The sequence below is a fragment of the Asterias rubens genome, chromosome 20 (assembly GCF_902459465.1).
Source record: "Asterias rubens chromosome 20, eAstRub1.3, whole genome shotgun sequence".
Classification (NCBI taxonomy): domain Eukaryota; kingdom Metazoa; phylum Echinodermata; class Asteroidea; order Forcipulatida; family Asteriidae; genus Asterias; species Asterias rubens.
This window is the reverse complement of record NC_047081.1, coordinates 1,814,858-1,827,789: the sequence shown is the minus strand read 5'-3', so window position 1 is coordinate 1,827,789 and position 12,932 is coordinate 1,814,858. Positions and strand designations below refer to the sequence as shown.

Here is a 12,932-nt window from a genome sequence, read left to right as displayed (position 1 = left end):
ATTTCTGCCCGATTGTTCACAATGACCAAAACGGTCTTTGTGGCCATTGTAACAGGTTTGACTGAGTAACAATTTTTTTAAAAGCCAAGTTTAGAAAGCCACACTTAAACCCTACTGATATTACAGGGCCTAATTTCATAAAGCCTGTAAGCACAAAAGCTTGCTAAGAACATAAAAGTCTCGCTTGGGCAGAAACAGGCTGCTTAACAGCTTTATGAAATTGGGCCCGGTCTTCCGTTGCCTTAATTTCTCTAGGAAAACAAAAACAGAATTTGGGACTAAAAATTTTCAAAGCCATGGGGACGAAAGTCTTCAATTTGTTGTGGTCACAAGTAAAACGCAACCAGCAAAACCACTCAACACATTAATTATTCTCTATGGTTTTCCCACAGTAAGCACCAGCTGGAAAAAAACACAACAAATTTTGCTGGGTGCAATTTCCATTTTTATCAGGGCACAGAGAGCAATATAATTCATTTTCATAGAGTATGAATGCCTTTTCGCGTGCTTACAGTTAACAGCGCTACGAAATGGAAATTCGCACAGTAAGCACAAAATCGGCTGCTGAGCAGCTCTACAAAATTGGGCTCCAGATGATGACAGGAGTGAAACTGGGCTTTAAAAACTTTCGCCCCCAAACAGCAAATCTAAGAAAATTGTTAAGCAACTTGGAATTTCTGATCTAAGATCCATAGATTTTAAAGCAAGCCAGCATAAAGGCTGTAAACACCATTTTGGAAAAGTTCGGCTTAATTTTAAAAAGACGAACGAGGACACCTTTTGAAATTAATGTGGTCCTAAACCTGATTCATAATTCCTGGGAATGCTTCGTAAGAAGAAAATTTTGGAAAAACAACGCATCCAGATTGTTGCATTACCAAATTTTGCTTTGCATTTGTCGGGTGAGAAGTTCAGCCGTGCTTTACTGAGATATTTGATTTACACGATTACACTTACTGAACACAATCAACATGAGAATAGATTGTCTTTTCTTTAAACGGTGTATAAAGCCTCAAGTTGGTGAAAGATGCATCCTAAAAACAAAATGTGGTGTCTTTGTGTTTTATTTTTTAACATTACTTTGAAACTATTAAAATATGAAACATTTTGTTGCCGGAAATATGAACCGCACTCATTTGTTTGTTTCCTAGGTGTTGTCTTTTGTTTATAATGATGCTGGAATTTGAGATGATGTGAGTGACATGGATTTAAATTGAGGCATGTAAGTTTACTGACCCGACACTAAAACCACTGGTCTAGGGTCTGCCGTCCAGTGTATTTTTCCTTGTTCCCTCTTATGAAATAAAACGTGGAAAAACAAGGTTCCCTGAAACAAAGACCCCGCAAGCAACAAAATCTTAATCATATTTCCAGCAACAGAATAATAACACCTGCTAACAATTCTTGTACGAACAAACAAATTTGTATGATACATTTTGGAGGGGGGGGGGGAGAGAATTTTTTTTTTTTGGGGGGGGGGGGTCACCTTTAGAAAGTGCTAATAACTGTCATCGTTAGAAATAAATATATCCAGATGGCATACATTTACGGTACTGAATTACAAGAAAGAAAATTAACAACACGCTAGTGAGGGTTGTATCCATTTTTGCCTTTGTTTGAAAAACTTCCAGGGATCACTTTTCCACTATCATGAAACGCAACTCTTAAGGATTTGAATTTGGCTTTGGGGGAGGGGGGGGGTAGAAAAAAAAAGAATAAAATAAAAATAAATAGATACGTACATTAAATGTACCTACTTGTATATCAAATCAGTGAAACGACTCTTTGTTCCTCTGAGCTAAGTATAAATTTTTGTTAAGAAGGACATAAGAGATGTGTTTATCAGTCGAGGGGGAAAAGAAGGCAAAACAGAAGAAAATTATAATTAACAAAAACAAACTTTTTGTACAAACAATGTTTAGTTTGATAACGAAGTTGATCAATTTGGAGCGAGTAGAACCCAATGTTGATGCAGTACTCATAATGTATACCAACCTTGGTGGTCGGGGAGGGGTGAAACTATTTAAACTTGTAACAGTCCTCCACTTATGCTACATCCAATGTACAGTTTAATGGTATATTATGTTTTTAGTCTTGGGTTGGGAGTTTGATGCAAGTTTAATTCCAAAACCCCAACTCATATAAGTACGTCTCCCATCCATCCCCTTTCAGGGGTTGTGTGCACTGACAATCATCTCCAAGAAAAAAGCGATGACATATTTTTTACACATATAAAAAAAAGATTACCTGGGTACTTCAAACAACAAAATTGTCAAGTTATCAAAATCATAGCAAAACAGATCATTGTGTGATTGGTAATAAAGCAACTGTCAAAAACAATAACACAGATTTGTTTTTAAGTTGGAGGTGCAATTGACAGGTTGCGACTGCAAAGGGTTTGGCAGTCTCCGACTTTGAACGTATTAGAGGGGAGGGGGGAGGGGGTAGTGGGAGCTTGTGTGGGGGAGGGGGTTCATCACATAGCATACTTTCTTGTCCACTCCTTGGCTACATCTTTGTATTTTGATAAGTCCGTCTTGTATGTGCGAGCGATGTCCGGTACCAAGGGGTCGTCTGGATTGGGGTCGTTCAGGAGTGAGCAGATTGACAGTAACACTGTGGAGGAATAGAAAGTGTAGACCGCTGTTACTAAGCATGTCTCGAATTGGAGGGTTTTGTAAGATTCAGTCACAAACGATGTCTTGAATTTGCCTGGTTGCAAAGCACAGTTACAAAGCATGTATTGTATTGATAGCTCAGTAGGCAGAGCACAGACAGGTTAATCTGAAGGTTTTTGGTTCAAACCCCGCTCCACTTAATTTTTCTTTGTTCAACCCCAAACTACAATAGAAGTAGCCAAGCAGATAAAAACACCAGAATCAAGCTCTGGTGTTTCTGATCAGCAAAATAGGTGTTTGAGACCCACTCAGAGGTAGCCCGGGAAAAGGTGGACGGAAGATATCAAGCACTTTTGCGAAGAGGCTGACACACCATCTGTGGCAGCAGCAAGACATCTAGCAAGCAACAGAGACCTATGGAGACTTATTGGCCCTTTTCGAAACCCCAGCTTCGGCTTTGGATTCGGCTTGAGACTCTGTTCTCTCGTCTGAATCGCGTATACCCAAAGTACGCGCAATTGTCAAAACAACCGGTAGGGCCAAGGTAGCCGAATCCAAAGCCAAATCCAGTCGTTTCGAAAAGGGCCACAGTGGTTGGGAAGCCATCTCCGGGACCAGCCTCAGGAGGATGGCTATGATGATGGTTATGATTATCATTATTTCATGGGAATAATGTTCAGTGGTAATTACCTTTCGAGATCGTGAGTGCCGGCGACCACTGTGACCTGAGGATGTCTAGACAAATACTACCATTGCTGTTTATATTTGGATGGTATATTTTTGTTGTAAAGGCCACCTTGACAGACAAAGAAAAAAAAAGGAATAAATGAAATTGTTACTTCATGCATATCAAGAGGTTTCTAACACCATTGGCTTCTTGACAGTTGCGTAATTAAGGGGGGGGGGGCAACATCTTACAAGAAAATATTCGAGGGGGAACCAAGGCCAAGACCAGGGCAACACAGGGCATTGCATCTAGGCAACTCCAAACACGTCATTTCCACAACAACTCAGACGTTTACCAGGAGTATTGATTCCAATTGGGACCAATTTCATAGAGCTGCTTAAGCAGAGAATAGAACTTAACAATTGTCTACTTAGCAGAAATGAGCAGGATACCAATCACACATTGAACCTAATGACATGGTAGTTTGGCTGGTAACCTTGTTCTGGTAAGCATAATCTTGTTGTGCTTAGCTACTTTTGGGGCTTAAGCACCTCTATCAAACTTGGGCCCTGGTGAATGAAAAAATATGAAACAGCTAGGAGCGACTGGACGCTTTAAAAGTCGCAATATTGACTGAAGTAATTTGGAACGACCCTGAAGCGCTTTGGTTTCAGACGTCGATCTTGTCATGAGCCGAGCCAATGTAAATGTTATGTAATGTTCGCCTGTCTGAAAACAAAATTTATTTGGGTCAACCTAGAGTCGCTTCTAATCTATTTGGCTTGGCGCTACTCTGGCGCAGTGCGCCTGTCTAAAACGGGCGTAACTTACCTTGGGTGGTTTAAAGGGATAATCTGTAGGAAAGTGTATGGTCAGAAAGAAAACACCTCCTTGGAAGGGACTGTCGGGCTGCGGAAAGAGAACGAAATTAATAAGGTTAGGAAACACAAAATATACCCAGACGACCCTCTGGTGTCTTTGAAGAAGAAAAAGTTAGATTAGACTGGTCCCCTGTCTCTATCCGCAAGTATAAAGGAAGCATAGAGTTATATATAAAGAACTAGAGGGCGCACTGGCTTATATACGCAACCCGTCATGCGCATAGGCGGCCGATTTCTAAGTTGACAAAACAGCGTCACGTAGCGTTCAATAAACACAAACTCCAATGTGTACTGCATATTCAAGGTGCGTACAGAATGTCGTGCGCGTGACTCCTTGCGGTCCCATCGCGTTTGTGCAAGAAGCATCACCAGTGCGCCCTCTAATTGTTATATATAACTCTATGGAAGGAAGGCACTAGTCTTTACGGGCCCTTTGATGGATTGAAATGGATTGATGCTCATTAAGTAGATAAATCTCTATTGTACTTACCGGACCCATTATAGTCGCTTGCCAGTGAAACACTGCAGAAAGAGAGGGGGAAAAAACAAAAAAACAAAAGGCAAATTATTGTTTTGTTTGTCAACAGGAATTTGTAACTTGTAAACACAACAGTAAAACTATTGGTGGGATACACGTTTTCTTTCATATTGTTCCCTAAGTTTATATAGAGTATACCTTTGGTTTATAGAATCATTCGTTTGTTTAAATCCTACAAAAATGTAGATACACTTTATGTACACGTACATGTAGTACTTTTCATCCTTTTCATGTAAACATTAAAATAAACAGCCAGGTTGCTGATGTTGAACCAGCCCGCTGGCCTACTAAAAGCGTGTTCCATTGGACTTTTTCTTCCTACCGCTGCAACGTTAGTATGAGGAAATTGATAGTTTCTACTGGAGCATTTCAAGGGCACCAAGGCAATGACCAGGGCCCAATTTCATAGAGCTGCTAAGCACAAAAATTTGCTTAGCATGAAATTTCTGCCTCGATAAAAACAGATTTACCAACCAAATTTCCACATGATTTTCAGGATGACCTAACATCAGCTGAATACCAGTATTAAAACAAGCAATATGCAACAAATGGAAACTTTGTTGGTAATCGTGTTGTTATCAAGGAAGAAGTTTCATGCTAAGCCAATTTTTGTGCTTAGCAGCTCTGTGAAATTGGGCCCAGGGGGCATGGAGGCAATCGCCTGTGTTGCCTCTGGGAAGTATCAGGCCTGCAGTGTTGATTGCTGAACTTCTGAAGTAAGTCTTATAACTTTTGTCATTTGATGAAACAGATAATATAAACAGAGAATATTTTTCCTTGAGGATCTACACTTCCTGTTTTGATAGTTGATCTGGAAAAAACAGGGAGTTTTACTTTCAAGGTATATAAAGCACCAAAAAACAAAAACCGAAAAACGTAATATAATAATTACTTTTGATTTTTAGGTTAATACAGAGCTACAAACGTTTAGTACATGAATCAGGGAAGTATTTAGAAATTACACTCATGGACAAAGTTTCCATATAATCAGGGAGATTAAAAAAATTGATCATCACATCATTTAACAAAATATTAACAAATTGATGTAATTCTGTGTTGATTGCAACTTTGATCGCGATTTAAAAAAATCAGAAACTTGCACATGATGCTAAAATTCATCCAAGTTTTTTACTATTGAGGTGGCAAATAAATAAATAATAAATAATAATAATAAGACTTGTAATGCGCACGTATCCACCCTGCTGGGTGTTCAAGGCACAGTGAATATAGACAAAGCAGACCTATACAAACAGCTCCAGAGCCAGACTTTATTCTCTCATTTCATGCATGTATAATTAAGATTAGCACGAACAATAGCAAGTTTTTTCTTTTAACCAATTCGGTCAAAGGTTCACAAATCTTTTTGTGCGATTACAATATTATCAAAATAATACCAAGTAAACATTACATTCTGCTTAATTTGAAACTGAAATTTAGTTTTTCGTTCAGCATTACTAGGCCGACTTCATTTTTAGGTCTAAATGAAGCTTCCCAAGGTTGACCTTGTGATGACACAAAAGCTTGGAGTGTCATGAAAACAAATAAGACCACCTGACTCAAGCTCTGGTGCTCTGATCAGCAGAGAGTGGGTTCGAGTCCCGGTCGGGACGCTTGTGTACTTAAAGCAAGACACTTAACCATTATTGCTGCATAAGGAAGGGATTTAAAAGTACTCCCCAACTGTTTTCACTCGCAATAGGGGACTGCTAATTTCAAAACCTGGTGGGTCTTAGACTCCATCTTAGGTCAAGCTCTTGTTCTCAGTTGTCTGTCTCGGACTTCCACATCTCAAGAAATCTGTAAGACTTAAAACCAAATAAAACTTACTATCATCTCCTACTGGACCAGCTGAACACTGAGCTGGAGGGTCACGCCCTAAATCTTGAAGTTCCTGAAAAGAAAGAAAGCAGAAACGGACATTGGGTTAGTTTCAAGGGATACTGAGCAGGATTTGTGCTTAACTTTTCCAGTGACTAGCCAGAAGTACCAGTTAGCATGTCATTTCACTCTGTCAGTTTTTTTCACTAGTCCATATTGCATAATATATAGGGATGCTTTTCAACAGCCCCAGTAGTTAGACTGCAGGACTTGCCATCACAAGGTCATGGGTTTGAATCCCCCGAGGAACCACGGAGTTCTCACTTAGAATATGTATTGTTGCTATGTAGTTTCTGAATCACAATTTCCTGATTTGTGCTACTTATAATCATAGACGTTTATAACCAATGTTTGTTTGATTTTATAAGAGAGTTTGGTGTTTATGTTCCCTTGTGGAAGTATAACAAGCTCTCATGATAGGAAGAACATATAAACTAACAAACAAACAACAAACAAACACTAAACTAGCCAGCCAGACCACTTGCAGTGAATTTTAACTGGTCCACAGGCATTTAAACTGCCGTTTGGCCAGAAGACTACTGTTGAGGAAGAACCTTGGATGGTGAGTAGGCCTGGCTGGGCGACTAGTGAAATTTACTACCCATCCCGTCTAGTCGACGTCTACACGGTTCAGTGACCCCGTTGGCCTGATGATGCGCTCAGGATACATGTAGGATGCGAAACTGTCAGAATAACTACATTGTAAGTCTGCGCCTTGAACACCCAGCAGGGTGGATACGTGCGCATTACAAGACTTATTATTATTATTTATTAAGTCCAGTTGTCCCGATTATAACAATACTAATGACCGTCTAGTGGTGCTTCAATTAGTCAAGACTTCAACAAACTATAAGCAACAAGGTTGAGGATTGCTGTTGGCCGAAGCTGGCAAATATGTTGAGATTTTTTTTCTTTCTTCAGAACAAAGCCATATGGTTTTAAGAAAGAGGGATTCAAAAACATTTCAATCTGAGAAACTGATGAAACTGTGTATTAAGCTTGGGCGATATCGATTTATTTTATTCACGATATATCGCCGACAATATATGGCGATAATCGATATAATCGCGATTAATGAAATTTGACATCATCAGTCTTCAAACTCCAAGTGAAAGTTGTAGAAGAGACAGTCCTAGCATAAGAGAGGTGTTCTAATGACCTATTCTTCTGGTTTTACTCCAAACCTATGGGGTGCAAGATGTCTCAGCTAGCAAAAACATCGCGATATTTAATCGATATATTGATATATCGCGATATATCGATATTTCGATTAAAACCAAATCCATCCGATATCGAAATCGTGTCCAAATTAATATCGCGATATTCGATAATATCGTGATATCGCCCAAGCTTACTGTGTATTCCAATTGCGGATTATTCTTCATGTGTTGACAACTAGCACGCTCCAGATTTTAAATGGGGAAATATAGTCCACCATCCATAAATTGTTTGTTTGTTTTTATATATTCATTTACTATAGTTACAAAGTAGCAGTCGGATTTGAAATGTTTCCTATGTTAGGCTAAAGATAGAGGTCATGGCTTCCATTTTTCAGAGTTGGAAGTTGGACATTGTGTAGACTGTAAAAGCGATAATCAGCCAGCGGGATAATGCGAGGTTTAGATTAACGCAACTATTCATCGCAATGTGGATCTGCAATTGATATACGAGTTGATTATGTTGTTGAGGGGACCAAATTTTAACGCACAGAAAATCATTATCATGTCCATACTGTTTTTTACTTCAGTTATTTTACTTTAAAAAACACAATTCCATTATCAAAATGATGACTGGGTTTCCCCCATTATGACTCATCATATATTTGAATAGTTATTAATTTTAGTGATTAAAAACAAAGGATAACTTTCCGTATGGCGCCACCACTTTTTCACTCATTTTTACAAAAAGGGATATCTCATTGAGGTAAATAAGACACTATATTATTTCATATTGAATGAAAAAGTGGTGGCGCCATACGGAAACTTTTCCAAAACAAAACAAAATTCCGAAATGAACTTTCTTTTCACATCACCACACTGTTTCACAAATCACACAACAGGCACACAGTTATCCCGAAAATCACACACATTCCTTCAAACATGGAAGACTTGGCATGATAATACAGACGAATACCGAACCATTTTCATTCAAGAAATGTCTTTAAACCATCATTCACTTTTCCAAGAACAATTATGTTGAAATACTTGAACAATGACTGACACAGGGCGGGCATTATTTTCTACACCGTCATGCGCCATGCATGCCAAAGCAATACCGCATACCGGGCGGCATTTTGGATTTTTTTTACGGCCATTGCTGATCGGAACAGCATAACGTTGACCAAATAACCCCGGTAAATCTGTCATTTATAGCCGAAACATGAACCATTAAACAATTACCTTGGTTATTCTCTTCAACGCCATATCTGTTAAATGTGTTTATATTTGTGTAGAAGTATCTAAAGGGATGGAACAATGGTGATTTCAACTTCCTTCTCCGGTTGTCTTTCGTCCTTTTTTCACAGTTTTTGCATGCCTCTGTCGTGTCAAGGATCGACTAACCGATTTCGATGTACGTAGGCAAATACAAATTTGATTTCTGCAGAAAAAGTATCGACTCTTGCGCGGCATTCAACAACGAACATCTATTAAATTAATTAAATTTCACCAACAAATTTAGTATAATGAGCAAGTGACTTTTTAATAAAACAATTCCCCATGTGCATTTCCATTTAAACATGTTCTTATTACATATATAAATAGATAAACAATTAATTAAATATGGATAACAAATTATACTTTATACATGTTAAATTTTAAATGATATAAAGCAAAAAGCTAAAAGCTTATAAAAAAATAAAAAAATAAATGTGTGAGTTCTAGAATAATTTTAAATAGTTTTAATACCAGAAGAACAATTATTTTGTTTTAACTTCTGCTTTGTTGTTATAGAAAACCAATACAATTTCTTGAAATTACATTTATTAAATGCTTACAATACAAAATAAATTATCACAGAAAGTAAATTCTCTCTTTTAATAACATGACTTCACGTGCACATTTCCAAATCATCTTTACTTTGTTGTTATTTTTGTTACAAAAGCAAAGTTACGTATTAGAAAAAGCTATGAACTTAGTTGTCAGTATTGCTTTGTCGTATTATCGGTTTGTGGTATCGAATAATGTGATTCCGCGAACCGCTGAGTAACCCAAATGTAAATATTCATGAGATACGTATCAGTCACATTTCCATGACGTCACTGATTATAACGGTTGTTGTCGACAGAGGGCGTCCATTGAGGGAGTTGTGCAGACTGGAACTAAACGGTTAATGATTGTTCTAATGTGCATTTCGTTATCCTCAGTCTCAGATAGTTAGTCTGGCACAGGAGCTGTAAAAAAAAAAGTTAAATAAAAGAGAGTGTGGTTACCACACTGTCCGAAAAAAATAAACAAAAATATTGAAGGATTTATTCAATCCAATATTATTTAACTGCATGTGCAATATTAATGTCCTCCAGATAGTATTGCACAGAGGACTTAATAGAATGCGACACCGGCCGGAGTGACAGGAAATTCTTCGGAGATTATGTCCCCTAGAATGGCAAACTGTGGGTGCGTTCGATTAGCATCCCAGGGTCCACCCCGGTGTGTGGCGTTTTCTTTTTCCAGGACGAACGTGTGCAGATAATTACCCACGTTCGTCCTGGAATTAAAACCCGCCACACACTGGGGTCGACCCAGGGAAGCTAAACGAACGCACCCAATGTAAAAACTACGTCTAATAGCGCCCTCTTTTGAATTGCCTCCTCCACCCCATTTTAATTTCCCATTGGGGGACAGTACGACCGGTGCATGAGATTCTGCCCCCCCCCCCCCCGCGGCCGGAGATAATCTGTCCCCTATTAACTGTGTACAAACTTCTTCTGCTAGCGCCCTCTTTTGGAAATTCCTCCTTCAGCCCATACATTTCCCAATATGGGGAACGAATCTCCGGCGGACCGAATTGCCCCCAATCTTGGCTTCGATTGCGGTAGTGAAGGTGGAAGGTGAAGATGGACGGACGAGAGGATGACCTTTAGCTGGATGAAGGCCCGGCCTCTTTGGCGTTATTCACGAGCCTCGAAGTTTGACGTCAGATGTTAAGGCTATGAATACATGTTTAAAACCACAACCAAGAATGTTTTAGATGATTAATAACTGCTGCGTCACCGATAAGAGGCAAAGACATATTTCTGAGATAGACTTCATCTTTCACTTGGAAATAGCCCATCCTTATCATCATGTCACGACATTGTCCAACGCCCTCTATCTCCTTGGCGAGGCAAAAGGGCAAAGTGCGCCGCCACCGTTGGTACACTGCTGTGGAGTTGCGAGATGTGGAGTACAACCCCTTCTCGTTGCCACAATTTGTGTTGAGCTCAATCCATTCCAGCACCGACGCTGATGGCACTTCTGTTTTATTTATAAATCGGTATAGTCTCTGTACAGTCGTTAATGGGTCTACAGCTGCGTCTTCATACCGTACGAAAATGTAGTTTTGTTTTAGCGTCGGGTTACGCGATCCAATCTCGAAGTTCTGCCAGTTGTACTTGCAGTAGATGGATAGAAACTCACGTGATCTGTTCGGGAGGATTCGGGATGTGTTGGCGAAGGAGGCCGAAGATAAACGCTTGTGAGTCAAGGCGAGGAATCGTGACGCAATCATGGGACGTGGGTCGCGTACCAAGTGCACCACTCGCAGATTGAGTGCGTTACGCTCGGCGATGGGAAGCACCAGACTCATATCCGGGATGCGTATTGTTTTGATGGCAATGTATCTGCTGGACTGACACACAACCCTTGCAACATTCTCTGTTATGGTGCACGTTCCTTGAAGCAAATTCTCCTGGCAGTATTCATACAATCTTGGCGCCATTTTCAAAAGTTTATCAGCCGGTAACTTCGAGAGCCACCGGAGATAAAAATGGAGGTTGGTGAAATCACACCTGAACAGATCTTGAATCATTCTCAAGAGAACGTTCTCTACAAGTTGCTTTCCTCCTCTGATGTGATTGAGACGCTTTCCAAGGTCCATTCCAGGCTCGAAGAGATAGAACACATCTCGGTTATTAGCGAAGAGCTCGCCAACGAAAGACGACCCTGTCCGTAAACTGGCCAAGATTAGAATGCAAGTTTTTCCTTTTGGAGGCGTCTCCGAAGCGCAGAGATTCCCGTCAATAGACCCAGTGCCTTTAGGAGGAAATTTCAAAATCGGCGGGTGAAGGATTAATGTTCCGAGGATAATCCAAATTGCGGAAGACAGAGCGAAGCCGATGAAGAAAGAACCCCGATACGGCATGGTTGCTCACTGCTGTTGTGACAATACTAGCTAACCAAAAGTTTGACTGTGGGCTGTTGCTTTGCTCAGAGTTCCCGAGACAACACAGCTTACTACTCTAGCTATTATAGAAAACAGGTGAACGTGTCTACATCAGGTTGCTGACAAAGACCCCGGGCCTGTTCCTCCCCAAAGGAAACGTCTTGCTTAAAATCTTATTGGAAGTCATCTTCCGACATTGACAATCTTGTCCACTTTGTTTCTGAAATATTCAAAAAGTGAGATCGTTTTTTCCAAGTTTGATCGCAAACTTAATTTTCCCCTTTAAGTAATCCATACCTAATTTCGATGCACGAGTTGTCTTCCGGAAGCTGTCATATCCTTTATGTAAAATTGTTCAGACAACTTGTGGGGAGATTTTTGAGGTATGGCCAAGCATGAGTCATAATAGGTTTATTTCAGGAGAATGATGAGATGCACACTGAACGTAGTCAAGTCAAGAGCCTTTCCCACACCTTAGACTTGGTTTCAAGTCTGTTATCGTAGTTTTAGTCTACCCGATAGCCATAGACCTTATCGCAAATACCAATGCGCAAGCGCAGACTGTTGAATGAGGTGCATTGTGGGATATATATGGATCAAATTTGGATACCAGCTAGACCACAATGCACCTAATTCCAAGCTTTACGCGCGCGCCCCGGTATTTGCGAAAAGGTCTATTATCTTATGCTTTGAAATAGCGCCCTCTTGTTGATAAACCTCCGTCTCACCAATAACCTACGATCACATAAATCGCAAGTTTGGGCGTGTGATAGCTAATCTGTGTGGGCGGCAATATATAACCACAACCTCAGCACTTAAAATCAAGTCTACCCAATGCTCAGCTTGCACCCGGCTCCGGATTGGCATTAGACTTGATTCCAAGTATGTGGTCGTGGTTTTGTGTCTAACCCGTGGAGCATGGTGTGGTTGAGAGCAAATCGATTTACTAGCCGCGATCTTGAAACCAAGTCTATCTTGAGCTCAGATTT

The 12,932-nt window shown here is 40.0% G+C and overlaps 2 protein-coding genes across 2 annotated transcripts; both read right to left on the bottom strand.

The window, feature by feature from the left end:
* Positions 1 to 1,048: 1,048 nt before the first annotated feature.
* LOC117303697 (ubiquitin-conjugating enzyme E2-17 kDa) lies at positions 1,049 to 9,121 on the bottom strand. The gene is made up of 6 exons (XM_033787967.1): positions 8,982 to 9,121; positions 6,532 to 6,595; positions 4,657 to 4,688; positions 4,117 to 4,194; positions 3,309 to 3,414; positions 1,049 to 2,616 (listed from the first exon to the last, which is right to left on the bottom strand). The coding sequence occupies exons 1-6, from the start codon at positions 9,003 to 9,005 to the stop codon at positions 2,477 to 2,479; spliced, it is 444 nt and encodes a 147-aa protein (XP_033643858.1). The 5' UTR covers positions 9,006 to 9,121; the 3' UTR covers positions 1,049 to 2,476.
* Positions 9,122 to 10,889: 1,768 nt separating this feature from the next.
* On the bottom strand, positions 10,890 to 11,922 carry LOC117303938 (carbohydrate sulfotransferase 3-like). The gene is made up of 2 exons (XM_033788404.1): positions 11,071 to 11,922; positions 10,890 to 10,943 (listed from the first exon to the last, which is right to left on the bottom strand). The coding sequence occupies exons 1-2, from the start codon at positions 11,920 to 11,922 to the stop codon at positions 10,890 to 10,892; spliced, it is 906 nt and encodes a 301-aa protein (XP_033644295.1).
* Between the last annotated feature and the right edge of the window lie 1,010 nt (positions 11,923 to 12,932).